The sequence below is a fragment of the Dendronephthya gigantea genome, unplaced genomic scaffold, assembly GCF_004324835.1.
Source record: "Dendronephthya gigantea isolate DGI-Jeju-01 unplaced genomic scaffold, DenGig_1.0 000011F, whole genome shotgun sequence".
Classification (NCBI taxonomy): Eukaryota; Metazoa; Cnidaria; class Anthozoa; order Malacalcyonacea; family Nephtheidae; genus Dendronephthya; species Dendronephthya gigantea.
This window is the reverse complement of record NW_021163021.1, coordinates 270297-286451: the sequence shown is the minus strand read 5'-3', so window position 1 is coordinate 286451 and position 16155 is coordinate 270297. Positions and strand designations below refer to the sequence as shown.

Sequence of the window (16155 nt, the reverse complement as noted above, 5' to 3'; positions counted from 1 at the left end):
TGTATTAAAATATACAGTTTGTTCTATGTGGAAACTGGAAAGTATATTAAAATTTAAATGAATAAAATCCGAATTATTTGTGTCTGTGAAATGACTGAAATCTGGAGCAAATACTCGTTTTTATAAACATTAGACAGAATGGCCCAAAAGACAACCAAAATAGAAAAGAGAGGTAGTAAATTTATTTAAGTGATCGAACCGGTAAAAATTTACAATCGATGCAAATTGCTAAACCATTACCATAAATCAATATTCATAAACTTACCAGAACGTTTTTGTTTTTCCGCCATCTTGATTCTTGATAGAGAGTGTGCGTCGGTCGGCGTTAGATCATATCGAACTAACGTACATGACGTCATAAATTTAAGAGCACAGGAAGTGCAAAACCGGAAGTCAGTCTATAATGGCGGGGAAAGCGGGGGATTTAAATTTTTTGCGGGAATTAGGAAATAGCGATAAATACGACGCATTATATTAGTATAAACAAGAATTGTTAGAATGGAAGAAGAAAAGTTACTTCTGTTTTCGACGAAAGATGAATTGCTGAATGCGTTTGAGGAATTTAAAAGAGATACTTGTAGCGGATGGCGATGTGTGGGAAAAGAGAAGAATTTTGGTAAGTTGACTATGCTTGAATAATTCATAAGAAATTTAGATAAGGTGTTTCACTAAGTTATGCATTCAGTTGCTAGTCTTAAGGCGGATTTCCACTTACAGCGAAATCGTTCGCTAGCGAAATATTTACATATTTTCTTTTGAATTTAAACAGCATAAATAAATTAGTGCGACTTGAGTGTTCTCAATTCAAAAGAAAATATGCAAATATTTCGCCAGCGAACGATTTCGCTGTAAGTGGAAATCCGCCTTTAATAGTCTATTGATCACATTTCCCAGTTTAGTATGATATTATCAATGATAAACTGTTGACTATGCATTGCATAAATGCTCAGACGACGGTCTTTGCACGGGCAATTTATGTAACTGAAAACATCTTCTAGACATGGATGTAAACGAAATTATCAAAGCTGCAAAGGATACTTCAAGGATCAAATGGTCAATATCCGCTAGGAATGAGGGAGTAGCATTTGAATTTGATGGTGTGCCAATTATGTCTGCTGGTACTGTCAGATTTCATTGTCACCAGGGTGTTGATATAGATTTAGTCCAGAAAAATAAGAGGAAACAAAAGAAAGATGAAATGCAGGTGCTTATTTTTGCGCCAGTGTATTTCAATAGTACTAAGAAAGGTCACTGTATGTCAGTGGTACGATTAACATGTGGTCATATGGACTATAGAGGGTGTGAAAAGGTTTCTCAATTTGCCTGTCTTGGTTGGCTCTCTATTCTCCTGAGTAAGTTGGGTGTTAGCTACCAACCTATTCCAAGAATTGCCAGAAAGGATGCATTTTCCTATTTTATATAATTTCACCTCATCCTATGTCAGGAGCCTCTATAGCTACATGCAGGATGCACGGCAGGCTGTGCTTTCTTTATCAAGTTGTCTCTTCATTAACAGAGCATCTCGAGAATTAAACAATACAATACAAGTTAATATGTGTATTTCATTAAAGGAACAAGACCATGTATTTTTGAAAAGGAGAACATTAATACAACCATCAAAAAAATTAGGTTGTCCTAGCAAAGTGTATTTCTCAAGGATTCTGAAATTTCCAGATTACAAGGTATACCAGGATAATTTTAAAGGAGGGGTAGAGGACAATTGCCACATAAAACAAGGGTGCATTTTCCCCCTCCACTTGCCTCATAATTTATCATCTAGCATACTACATTTCCTTAGAATTATTAACTGGCCCATATGCAATGGTACTTAAAATAATTAAAACAGTTTAGTTTGGCTAGTATTAGACAAAAGTGGCCAAGTGGGAGAGGCCCCCTAATAAAGAAAAATCCTAAAATTTGGGAAATGCTCTCACCCAACCCTGTTCACCCATTTCCTTTCTTTCATCCCCCAAGCCTAAAATACCCATGATCTGAGTAAAGCTGTTAAGAGTAATCTGGGGTTGCTGGATGGTCTGCCACAGGGGCAGAAGAGCATGACATGCCCCCCCCCCCAGTTCCACTGCCCCTGTGACAGTTTTCTAATTTAACAAAAATAGGTCCAGGTGGGTCCTAATGGTAAAAAGCCTGATAGGCAGATGAGATCAATGGCATCATCCTTGAAAGCAAACATTCAAGATAGAAAAGTAAAAACAATTGTTTAGCAATTTGCCCTCAAATTACCAGGAAAGAACAGCCATCAGTACCATGCTATTGAAGGAGAAGTAAGTTCAATAGGTTACATTAAATAACTTTATAATTACAATTAAGCATAGCCACATGGATAGGCCAAAAGAAACAGCCTTAGGAGGAGAGAAAGAAATCATTAACAACTGCATTGATCATCAAACTACATCACACATACAGTTCTTCCTTCACTAATATTATCATATTTTTCATTGGTTTAAACAAACTTTTGTGGCACCTGAAACCTTGGTCAGATCTCTACTACTCAGATATGACTAATTAGTCATACTTTCATGTCTTCTCGGGTAAGGATGTTAAAACCTAGCCCCCCTCGGTTTTCCAGTCAACTGGGCAGCAAGTCTATGGGATTGAAATGGTGCACCACAAAATGCGGAACTGAATAAATTGAACTATAAATTAAAGTAACCGTTTAGCGCGTCAAATTTTTATTTTCTTCTCCTCAACATTATTGCGTCATGATTTTAGAGTGCCAATCTTCGCGAACCAATCGATGATACCATTATGAAGAAGATTCGACAATTGCATCAGGTCGGAGTTAAAAATGTTGCTGAAGTCCAACGACACGTCAAGGACTATGTTCAAAATGAATTGTTTCGAGGTGACCAACCACCTTCTCCATCCCGCAGAAGATATTACCCAACAACCGAGGATATACGCAACATATTAAATACGCAACGTACAGGTGCTTGGCAAGCGAACGATGATCAAGAAAATCTTGGCATCTATTGTGAAAAATGGCAAGAAAATAACATAAACGACTCGATATTCTACAGGGTAAAATAGAAATCAAACAACTTATTTACACTTGAACACTATAGCTAGTTGTGGATTACCGGCAGCAAACACCTGTATACTTCTATTAATACGCCAAAAGTAAAAAAAATTCTGTTCGTCATTAAAATTGAACAGAAGTTTACCATTTGAAAATGTTTCTCCTGTGTGAACTTTTGATACAAAAAATGCTTTATAAAACTGCATGATCTTTCAAGTAAATTTTATAAGCCTGCAGGTAATGCATAAATAGAAAAAGTGTTGACTCCACACTTCTGAAGTTGGCATTTTGTTATTCATATGATAACATATAGCGCTCCAGAATATACAGTATACTTTCACGTCTTAATTTGTTGTTTTTTATATGGTAGCCATCAATAAAAGACAAGGATAAATTTTTATTCATATACCGATCTGCGTGGATGAAAAGGTTGCTTCTGCTGTATGGTCAAGAGATGTGCCTTTTAGATGCGACTTATCGAGTGTGCAGGTAAGTCTAGCAATAAGTGTAATCGGTTAATGCTTCGAATATTTACTCACTCTTTACGTTCCTATGTAAATTTCGCAGGTATGCAGTTCCACTGTTTTTTATTTGTGTTCGTGGAAATGTTGGCTACATTGTCGTGGCGGTGTTCATACCGGAAAATGAAGATACAGAGTCATTGGAAGAAGTGCTGGAAAAAATAAAATTGTTCAACCCAGGATGGAATCCAAGGAATTTTTTAGTTGATTTTTCAATGGCTGAGATTGCTGCAATTGAAAAAACACTGCCACGTTAGTTTCTTAATTGTTTTTTACGTATTCACTAAGGTGTACAATGCTAACCATAAACTAATGGACGCTTTTATAGTAAATTAGTTACTGTTACTGTAGAGACTTTACTACTACTGTGTAATTCATTTGAACTTTGAAATGTGAACAAATTACTGCACTCTTATTACTGCAGTTGCAATAAAATTTAATATTTTTTTCAGATTGCAAAATCCATTTATGTGACTTCCATCGAGAAAAGGCTTGGAACGAATGGTTGTCGAAGGGAGATCATGGTTTGTCAAGTCACAAGGAGGAAATACTGGTGTACTTGCGAAGCATAGCCACCAGTGCGAATAAACAGATGCTTGAGAAGAATATCAACATTTTCAAGAATAGTGAAATCTGGAAGCAATCACGTCGTTTACAAAAATATTTCACTGAGCACTGGCAACAACATATCGAGGTATTCATGTAATTTGAACAAAGGTATAAATATAAAGTGTGTTGTTGTGGGTTAAACGTAATAACGTCGTCGATACACAGCCGAAAAGCTGAGGGCAATGAGACAAAGTGAAATCGTGTTTAGTAGGACTAATCCGAGGTTTCCGCATCGATCCATTCGAAAGACGACGTTGTTTTTTTTTTAAAATTAGAAATGGGTGAGATTTTACCACGACACATCCCTGCGAATTGCCATATATACCAACAACGGCATTGAAAGACAGAATTGTTGGCTCAAGTCATCAAGCCAAATATATAATGCAAAACTAAAAATTTTATGCCAGGTACAAAGAACTTAATTTGCGATCCTCAGAAATGCACAGAAGATATGATGAAAAGGTCCCAAACTTCCTACGCAATCGTCCAAAAGATGTTGTTCAGCATATAATGAATAGATCCTATCCACCGTATCCCAGTAGCTACATCCAGCCTTGTGGCAATGGCCTCTTCATGGTTAAAAGCTCCACCGCTGATGAGAAATACCAGGTTTGGCTTGGTTCAGAAACGCAGCTACCAAGTTGCCAGTGTTTCGATTACAAGAGAAACAAGCTCCCGTGCAAGCACATATGTGCAGTAGTTAATCTCCCTGATGTCGGATGGGAATCTGTTGGCGCTAGTTTCAGAAACTATCCTCTATTTAGATTAGATCCTATTGTTGTACCAAGCATTTCATTCGGTAATGAAAAATGTGAAAGTAATGCTTTGCCTGAAGACGACAAAATTTTGCATGAATCATCCGACAACTTGCCCACAACGCCGCCAGAAAACAATTGTAAAAACGACAGTGAAGCCAAGTTCAACCCATTAAAACGAAGGAGACAAAGTTCAATGCTAAGTAACGGTAGAAATAAGTGTGTTTCAACAGTAAAGGCATTGCATGACGAGCTGTATATGATAACAGACCGTGGCGTATTAGCTACCATAAATGACATGATGACAAAGGCGTTGACTTATGCAAGGCAGAATCACCCAGCCGAAAACAAATTACCTTTAAAGGACAAGTCTTTATCGCCCAGAAAGAAAAAATCTAAAGTAAAGAAATACCCACATCCACGTTCAAAAACTAACTTGTCGCTACGGGCTGAGAGGAAATGAAAAAAGAAGCGATTGGGTGTTGCAGCTGACAAACGAGAAAAGGCATCAAATATAACCATCACTGAAAATTTTAAGGAGGATACCAAAGAAGTGCATGTCATAGATGAACAACTGGATGACAAGACACCAGCATGGATAACAGTCGAGGGCATTACACTGACAAAGCAGCTGGAGGAAATCATATTGGATCCAAATGGCTGGTTAACAGATGATCACATGGATGCAGCAACACGTTTACTCAAATCAAATGGAGCTAATGTGGCTGGTCTAAATGATATAGTTGTCATGACCCACTTCAAGAAAGCTAAAGTCGCTGTAGCTAACAAGAATGGTCAGACAATTTAGTGTCACAACATTGGGGGACACTGGGTTGTTTCAACATCCAAAGATGGGAAAGTAATAGTGTATGATACTTTGAAAATTGGACTGAACAACACTCTGGTCCAACAGCTAATGCACTTGTACAGAGAATGCGCTGACAACAGAAGCCTCACAGTAACTGTCATCCTGCAGCAGCTTCAAAAAGGCATGAATGACTGTGGCCTATTTTCTATTGCAAATGCCACATCACTGGTTTATGGAGTAGATCCAGCTTCCTTAGTATGGGATCAAATCAAAATGAGAGTCCATCTTCATGAATGTTTTGTAAATAAAAAAATGGCCATGTTTCCACATACAAAAAACAACCAAGGGAACCAATTTAAAAGCTATAAACTAGGTTTCTAATTAACTGAACAGGACAATTGGATAACCTCAACCAAAACAATGATAGAAAACCAAGCCACTTCAAACACTCAATGTTAATGGTATACACACACATGGTATACCATCTATATATATATATATCATCTATATATAAATATAAAATATAAACCATAACCCCAAAATCTAACCTAAACTGTATGTATTCAACAAAATTTGGTGAGAGCAACAACATACAGACATGTAACCCAATGCATGACTCACTGGTTTGGTATTCTATAATTGTACCTAAGTTAGTTAGAGTCCTAAATTGATTAAATAGTATTAAATATGACTTTTACAGCATAGGACATTTCAGTTCCTATTAGATTCCTAGATGGTCAAGGCATATGCTACTGCTACCAACTGTATAGTGTATATAAACTGTAAAAAACTATTTATATAGTTACACAGAACTTTGTCATACATGTATTATAATACTAGTAATTTGTAAATTTAGTAATTTGTTTATATCAGATTTAATGGTCAAATACACCTACCCCATAATATTAAAAGATGAAAGTTCTATATGAAAATGAAGAATATATATGTTATATAACTTATATTCAAGTATTTATCGAACGTACCTGACGTCCTCCTGCAGCCCTGCATTAAAGTATACTGGTCGAAAAAATTCACAATGTGGTAATCCACGTCGTTCAACTAAGATCGATAATTAAGGTAAAGCCAGAGATACTATTACATAAGTATATGATCACTCCTATACTGGGTATGAGGGTAACAGACATTTACACTTTCGTGTACATTTATAAATGTATAAATGTATCATCATAAGACATCATTCATCGCCATTTTTATTTTATCATTTTTATGAACCAGCTCTAGAAAGACTTCATGTAAGACTTCTGTTATTATACTTCCGTTATTGCAAAATTTATGACGTCATGTACGTTAGTTCGATATGATCTAACGCCGACCGTGTGCGTCACTCGTCCCAGGATGTTGAAAGATCTACACGGTCGGTGCTGCGAATTTATTATATTAGTCAATTTAGTGCCATTTGACATTTTATCAATATAGTAAATTCGGTCAGGAGCTCATGTTGGAATGCTAAAGGAATTTCTACGGAATCGTAAAGAAATTCCTATAGAACCCAAAACGAATTCCTATTGAATTCTAAAGTATATCCTACAGGAATTCCTGTGGAATCCCATGTTAATTCTTATAGAATCCTAAAGAAATATTTTGCAAATGTCCGGAATTTACCAATGGCACAAATATAAATAATAATAATGAGGATATTTTCTTCTAATGTTAACAATAATTTAATGTTGGGCCTGTCCATGCAGGCCTGTCCTTTTTTCTACAATACTGACATGGATGTACATTACATATATAAGCCTAATAAGGCCTCGTTTACACTATACTGGAATGTTATAGGAGTGGGTTACATCTAGGTATTGATGGACTGTCAGGATTTTTAATGTCAAAGACTGAAAAAATTATGGCAAATCTGTCAAGCTTACATATGCATTTGCTACTATAATCATTAATTGCTTCTTTAACGGCAAACGAAAATTTCGTGATGCGAGGCGAATCCGGTATAGTGTAAATAGGGGCTAATTTAAATCAACAGATAATTTAAAATAGAGCAATAGGATTTAAATAAATACTGGTACATATAATATATATTACCTATATATGGGTCGTATAAATAAACGTTTCATATATTATACTTAATCATTTTTTTGTTCAACAATTTTTTGTTGTTTGCAGCACTTGATAATATTGTTTATTGCTGCCGTGCACCAGCACGGCAGCACACTATTCTTGACATTGGACGTATATATAGTCGAAATCTCGATTTTTTGTCTGTTTTTCTGTCTGTCACAGATTTCCGGGGGTTTTTTTTACGGAATGAGTGCGTTTTTAATATTTCACCCATATGCTGATAGGAATCGGAAGAGAATTTTTTAAATAGGCCTTTCAATACGGCTGATTTACATCAAAGTACTGAACATTTTTGTGTTCAATATGGAGGTAAGCAACAAGGCTGTTTATTCGAGCGAAAATAAGCCGCTGCTTATTTAAATCGCGAACAGCGCGTTTATTTGGGATATTGTTTATATTATTTCAAATTGGTCGCATGCAAACACTCGTATAAACGACTCAAATTTGCGGTCGCAAGTCCCGGCGGCCAAGACAGTTTTTGCAGTGTAAATTGATGCTGAACACCAATGTTTGCCGCGGCTTATTTTGGACGAGCTCTACTATAAAAGGTTGGGTTTATTTAGGCTGCGATTTATTTTCGCTCGTATAAATGGCCCTAATGCATAGATTGATAAAAAACAATCAACTTATTGCGACAAAAATAATGTAATTAACAGCTCTAAGTAGTGGCCTAGTTGTTCTAGACTCAAGTGTTGATCTATTCTCTTTCTCTGTCGACAATGATTGTGATATAGCCTATACAAAATGATTCAGTTGTACATCAGGACAGAGGAATAAAATTATGCGGAGACATTACATGTTTTTCACTATTTGTTTGAGGCATACCACATTTGGAATGTGCTTGTAATAATTACTATATGGTTTCATCCTTTTGTTTGTGCATATAGCACCAAATGTAATTTTATTTAAGTTTGATAAATTGTTGCAAAAGTGCTTAGCACTAAGCATGTGTTGTTTTGATTTTCAATCAATGGTAACAATTAAATATACTATAGCTACTTTTGTCTACTCTGTTACTTTGTTTAACATCAGGGTAGACCTGGACCTAGAGCTGCTCCCGATTAATCGATTGATCGATTAATCGATTATTTTTCCACAATCGATTATGCTTAACAGTAATCAGATAATCGGATCATCTATAACACCACACAGCGTGATGCGGGAATTAGTTAATTTCTTTCCGGATTAAAAATATTGCGACAAGATTGTGATCAAATGACAAACATTAATGGCCCACACAGACAGGACGCGAATTGGCAACGCGGCGCGAATTTTCAACGTTTTTAATTTTTCAAAATCAAATAAATTTTAACCTATCATAATATTCTTGTAGATTACATAACAATAAAACATTTTGACTGCTCTAGCGTCCATAGTTTCCAAATTTTGCGTCCAGTATTTAATTTATATGCTTCTGAAAACTCAAAATTCGCGTCGCTTTGCCGCTTCGCGTCCGGTCTGTGTCGACCTTAAGGCAAATATCAAATTCAATCGCAGCGTGAGAGAAAGGTTTCCTTTTTTTTCGCACGTTTGTAAGCAACGTTGTAAGGTAATAAAGAATAAAGTTATGATGCTGATGTTACGTTCAATCAAGTTTTGAAATACAACTGTATTCTTTATTCAGTAATGCCACAGCCCACAGGTATAATACTTGCTTACAAACGTGCGAAAAAATCGGGAAGCCTTTCAAGTGCATGCCATGCCCATGAGCAAAACATGTTTGTTATTGTTAGCTAACTTAACCGCCCAAACGTCAGTTTCATTGCTCAAACATGACACCTGGCGTGGTGAAACAAACGTTTTGAAACGTGAATAAGGTTTTAAAATCCGCATGCTGCAAGGTTGGACGCAAGTTTTAATCAAGTTAGAGTCTTAGAGAGGCATTCACCTTGCGCTTTGTCGCACAGTTTTCTGTTTTTTCGTCATGTCTAAAAGCCGAAGTGACGTCTGGGATCATTTTGTTGCCGAGAATCAAACATCAGCAAAATGCAAGCACTGCGATGCAACAATTCGCCGACATGGCAATACAACAAATCTTCGAAAACACCTTATTAGACGCCACTCGAATGTTTACCAACCAACCGCATCAACTAGCGCTGGCAGTTCATCGATAACGAGCTTTTTTCAAAAGAAGATTGACCCATCAGGAGACAAAGCAAAAGAGATCACTGCGCATATTGCCAACGTCTGTGTTAAAGATTTGCGTCCATTTAGTATTGTTAAAGATGCTGGGTTCCGTGCTCTCATTAAGCATGCATGGCCAACCTATCAAATTCCAAAACGAGAAACGATCCGCCAACTGATCATGCTTCGGCACACTGCAGGCATAAAAGCATTAAAGAGCGAACTGGAAAGATTGAAATCAGACGTCTCTATTACAACTGACGGCTGGACTAGTATGGCTCAGGATAGTTACTGCACAATTACCGGTAAGTCACAGATTTAAATTGACAGTTTCTTCCTAAGTTAACTTTCAATCTACACCTGTTTTCATGTTTTGCTCTGCTAATTTATATCTTATTTTAATATTTTTTATAGTGCACTTTCTTCGTGAATGGGAAATGACATGCAAAGTCCTCGCGACAAGAGCAAGCCTTGATCGTCATACCGGGGTGAATTTAGCTGTTGAGGTGAACGAGACGATGAAAGAATTTGGCCTTGAAGATCATGTGTTTGCCTGTATTCACGATAACGCTGCAAATGTTAATCTCGCCGGCCAAATGATCAATGGCACAAAAGAGAGACCGATAGCCTTCAATATCGGCTGTGCGGCGCATAGTCTGAATTTATCGATCGGAGATGCAATGAAGAAAGGGGTTGACCAGCCCTTTGAAAAGATGGTTGCTGCAGCCAGGAGGCTAGTGGGGCACTTTAAAATGTCCAGTCTGGCAACAAATGGTCTTCGTGCTAAAGTGAAAGAGATGATGGCGTCTGAACATCATGGCAAGGGATTGATTCAGGACGTGTCTACCAGGTGGAACTCAACATTTTACATGTTGGAGCGTCTGTCGCTGTTGCGTTGGCCAGTCGTTGCGGTGTTGTCTGATCAATCTCTGACCAAGCCACAAGAAGCAAGGGTCCTAGATATGCCCGTTGAATCTTGGAAACTTGCTGAGGAAGTAGTTCCAGTTCTTAGGAAGGTGGAGCTGGCTACTGTTCTTTTTAGCTCGCAGTCCAAAACAACATCCGGTGTTGTCCTGCCTGCTATTACCGGTTTAGTTCATCAATTGAAAGCCATGACGTTCGAGCGTGCGGTAACCGATGGCCGACGGCGAGCAACCACTCCGCCAGGTCAGAATTTTAGGGATACCCTGGTCCAGTCGCTGACTGACAGATTCTTTCTCGACCAATTGGATGTTACCGGTGAACAAACAGACACCTGTGAAACGGTTCCATTTTATCTGTTGGCTTCATTCATGGATCCCAGGTTTCGTGATCTGTCATTTCTGAGCGAAACCGAGCGGAGTGCATTAGTGGAGTTTGCGTCAAAGACCCTGAAAGCCATGCCATCATCACCTGCAAGCAGCGATGTTGCTGCTGCCACTTCATTGGAACCGGAGATCTTGCCACCGCCAAAGAAAAAGTCCAAGTCAGAGGTAGCCATGGAAGAGTTGCTTGGTAAAGGAAAATCGTTGAACAGCTCTGGGGAATCCACCTGCGAAGTAGAATCTCGCGCGGAAAAGAACCAAAGGATTGATAAGGAGATTCAGCAGCTCAGCAACGAGGCACCAATTGGTTTGACGGAAGATCCGTTAATGTGGTGGAAAGAAAACGAGAAACGATACCCTCTCGTACGGAACCTTGCCGCCAGAGTGTTAGCAGCTCCGCCGACGTCTGTGCCAAGCGAGCAGATTTTCAGCAAGGCTGGACTTGTCGTCTCAAAGAAACGTGCCGCACTTAAGCCAGCCGTTGTAGACGCACTTTTATTTTTAAACAAAAATAACATGTAGACTCTGGGTGAGAGTCACGTTTTCAATTAACTGCATTAGAATTTAGACAGTTTACATACATTGTATTTGTTACGTTCTTTAGTTTTTGACTTTTTGTTCACTTGAAAAATTATTGTAGAGTGATAATATTATTCTTAAAACATCTTGTTTTCAATTTGACAGTTTTGTTAAACAGATAGGTAATAAGGGACTATGATTACGAATACGTCTTAGTTAATTAAACCTGTCATAATTCATAAACAATTAAACATCCTTAATATCGTCTCTGTCTTTTCATGCATGTCTCTTGTGTGAAGCGTAAGAGCGCGAGAAAGTGCGCAATCGGCAATCTATAAGTATAATTGTGATTAACGTTCATTTTAAACGCAGATTTAAAACGTTTATAGTGACTGGTGCAACCCCCAAAAATTTAGCAAAAACGTTAATGACAAACCACCATGTCATATTTAAATTAATTATCAATACGATTAATCGATATTAATCGATTGTTGACAACGATTAATCGATTATGAAAATTAACCGATGGGAGCAGCTCTACCTGGACCCAGTGGTATAAAGAACAGTTATGTATAAGTATAGTTAGGAAAGAAATTAGCTAAAAAGAAATGTATAGATTGATCAAAAACAACTTTGAATGTCTTACTGCAACTAAAATAATGTAATTAACAGCTCTAAATAGTGGCCTAATTGTTCTAAATCCAGGTGTTGATCTATTATCTTTTTCTAGCTGTGGACAATGATTGTGATATAGCCTGTACAAAATAAAATTATTAACAATAATGAAAATGTTTCAGTTGTACATCAGGGCAGAGGTATAAAATTATGCTGATCAAGACATTACATGTTTTTCACTATTAGTTTGAGGCATACCACATTTGGAATCCATTGCATGTAATAATTTCTATATCATTTTATCCTTTTGTATATGCATATAGTACCAAATATAATTTTATTTTAATTTAATAACATGTTGCAAAAGTGCTTAGCATGTGTTGTTTTGATTTTCAATTAATGGTAACGATACTATAGCTACTTTTGTCTACTTTGTTACTTTGTTTAAAATCAGAAAGGTAGAGTCGAAGCCAGTGGTATAAAGAACAGTTATGTATAAGTATAGTTATGAAAGAAATTAGCTAAAAAGAATTGTGAATTTTGGAGTTACTACAATTTAGAAGTTAAAAGTTTTACACAAATGACCCCAGGATTGGTCCAATGGAGACAACCAAAGTGTGGACATAATAAAAAATAAACATGTATTTCAGTTCGTATTGAAAACAGAACAGCTATATTCCAACAGCACAAATTATTTTTTACCCCAAGTAAAACAACCTGAACTAAAAGAAGAAAATCTGAATTCTATGTAATTGAATAATACTTGAAGCCTGATGACAAACAGTTATATGCTAATGATTGTTGTTAAAATAAAAGTAAAAACCTCTTAACAAATCCCACTAGCTAGAAACTGTTTTTTTCTATAGTACAAATTATTTTCTACCCCAGCTAAAACAACAAGAACAAAATCTGAATTCTACATATAATCCAATTTAATTCCAAGCAGGATACAACTTGAAGCCTGATGACAAACCGTCATCTGCCAAAGGTTAAATTGTTGTTGAAGCAACCTCTAAACAAATCCCACTTGAAACTAAATTGAATATATGTATATGCTGTTATTCTGGCAATCAGTAGAGTACATGATAAAATATTTAAGTTTTGAAACTGATCTAGTTAAAAACATTCCAAGTTTAAAGCGGTGAAATCCTTTAAATACAACTTAAATTTCGGCTGTAAACTGCAAGCCTTCATGAGAGCAATCATGTAAATAAAAACAATTCAACATGATTCATGTTGAATTGTTTTTATAACGCTTGTTGGTCTAGTTGACTTGATTAAGGCTGCTTTTGCACGGTCAAATACTCTTTGTCTTTGACAAATTTCTCATCTTGATGCATGTGATTGAGCGTATTCAAGTTCAAAACAATATGGTTGCTCAGTAAAGCGAATTATAAAATACATTCATAACTAATCTACTTTACATACAACAGGAGAAAAATTTGACAAGGGAATTTTGTCGTGTAAAAGCAACCAAAAGGCAAATAACAGGATGAAATTCAGCATGTTCAGTAACAGTGTCTTTGTTAATCATCGATCCTTGTTTGTACAAAATTCTCTATGCGCATGGCAGCACTCCCCTTGCGATAGTAACTTCTAGTCTTAATATTTATGTACTTACTGCAAAGACTATCCACTTTCTCAGCATCAAGTTGGGGCTTTGCTTCTCTTTCTTTATGTGCATTGGACTTCCGGCCAGTTACAGAATGTGTGCACAGCACCTCCCATGACCAAATTAATGGAAGTGCTGAATAAACAAAATCTTTGGCAGATAAGATTTGACTAGATAAGACACTCTTTTGCCCTTTGTTTATTTCTACACTCGGACAAAGCAGGATCTAAATGAAAGCAATAAATGATAAATATAATTTCACTAACAGTGGTGCCATTACAAATGCTACCAGGAAAGCTGAACTATAAAGACAATTACTAGAGGCATCAGATCTATAAGGAAAGAAAATATTCAAAAGTCAAAACAGGAAATCAAAATCATGCTAGATTACTGACGGTAGAGTGTAGAATGTGGATATTATGATGTGTATAAATAATTATAAATATGTTCAATTATGAATATGTTCATATCATATAAATATTCATTCATATGAACATATTTATATGTGTGGTTTACTCATGTACATTCCATAAAGTTTTGAGATGTGAATTCTAAAATCAAAATTTTGGCTCAGAGCATGGCTGCTGTCATAAATATTATCCAACAGCTGTTGGCTTGAATACAGAGGTCGAATGTCGCATAAAAAACGCAAATAAAGGTCATTTAGACACTCTAAATTGTTCTTCGCAAACGCAGACCGGACTGTCTTGTACAAATTACTACAAGACGATGAAGACATTGTGAAATATCACAATAGAACAAACCAAACGCGAAAAAGAAGAAGCTAACTTCGAAATTTACTCCTTCGATGCCCAGAAGAGATCAAAAGAGGCAGTCTCCACTCTTTGCCTAACATGACTGACACAGGCAAGCACAGTGATTGGTTCAACTCGCCCAAGTTAGGCAAAAATTAAAAGCCAATGAAAGAATAGAATTCTAAAGAATTATCCAATCAGAAGGCTTACAGATTATGTCAACTTAGGCAAAAAACCTATTAGCCAATCAAAAGGCTGTATCGACTGCCAGACGTAGGAAAAATAGCTGCCTCTCATTGGCTTGCCTAAATACTGATGAGCTATATAGCTATACATAACTGGAGTTTACTGGACTGTGATGTAAGAAAAATAAACCGACGTGTTTCTACTAATGAATAATTTCTAATTATGAAAATTGAATAATAATCATCTGGGATATATTACCCTAGTCATTTGACTATGTTGCCTACCCCTAGATCCGCACCTGATGATGTCCTAAAAGCTAGCACAAACGATAGTTCGAGTAGTCCAACCAAAAGAAAACATAAAGGTAAACTTGAAACCAAACCTGTTTTTCAAAAGAGTCTTCAAATGTCCAAATGGCTCAATAACAATCACTTCACAACATGTACCCATATGGTGGTTTTAATTTCATTCAACATGATTCCCAACAAGCTACCACTCATGATGGTACCACCCTTACAGGGCTGAACACACCTACATCAAATCAGCAGAGCCAACACTGATATGAACATAGTTAAGTTAAGTGAAAAACAGCAAAACAATCACAAAAGGTTTTATTTTGTTTGTTTTGGATGTGGCTTCACTGTATCACAAAACTGAATTAATGATGTTAAGTACAATTAGTTGACATTATTGCAGTTAATTTTGCATGCTGGATGCAGCAAGACAGTTACTACTCAGTTTTAATATTTGAACAATATAGCTTAGTAGTTGATATTTCAAAAGGATTCATTTCGTTTGTTTGGGATCGTTTTGTTTGGCATCACTGTCTCTTGGACAGTGAACTAGTGAACTACTGCCAGAAATAGCAAAATACTTCTGAGCCAGTTCACTTGAAAGGTAAAAAACGACAAGCATCCAAGGTAGATGCTTTCAGAGAAATACCAGCGTAAGGCAGAGTTACAAGAGAAAGAGTTGGAACTTCAAAAGCTAGAACTGGATTTGAATGTTCGAAAACATGAGAAGGAAGCTAATGAACGAAAGCAGCTACTAAAGCAGATACAAATATACTTGAATATTTACAGTTTTTACAGTAACACTGTAACAGCGGCACTGCTTTTGAAAATAAAGCAATCAAATAAAGCAATTAAACGTTTATGAAACGTTTTGAATCACAATCAAGATAAGTACAATTATTACCTTATTTAATTTAGCATAAGTTAAA

At 36.6% G+C, this 16155-nt stretch overlaps 2 protein-coding genes across 2 annotated transcripts; both read left to right on the top strand.

The window, feature by feature from the left end:
* Positions 1–323: 323 nt before the first annotated feature.
* LOC114518577 lies at positions 324–3815 on the top strand. The gene is made up of 7 exons (XM_028538598.1): positions 324–616; positions 999–1204; positions 1572–1682; positions 2118–2282; positions 2731–3039; positions 3408–3526; positions 3605–3815. Exons 5-7 carry the CDS (start codon positions 2767–2769, stop codon positions 3813–3815), a joined length of 603 nt encoding a protein of 200 aa, XP_028394399.1. The 5' UTR covers positions 324–616; positions 999–1204; positions 1572–1682; positions 2118–2282; positions 2731–2766.
* A 5927-nt stretch (positions 3816–9742) lies between these two features.
* LOC114518576 (zinc finger BED domain-containing protein 1-like) lies at positions 9743–11768 on the top strand. The gene is made up of 2 exons (XM_028538597.1): positions 9743–10247; positions 10357–11768. The coding sequence occupies exons 1-2, from the start codon at positions 9743–9745 to the stop codon at positions 11766–11768; spliced, it is 1917 nt and encodes a 638-aa protein (XP_028394398.1).
* The last annotated feature ends 4387 nt before the right edge of the window (positions 11769–16155 follow it).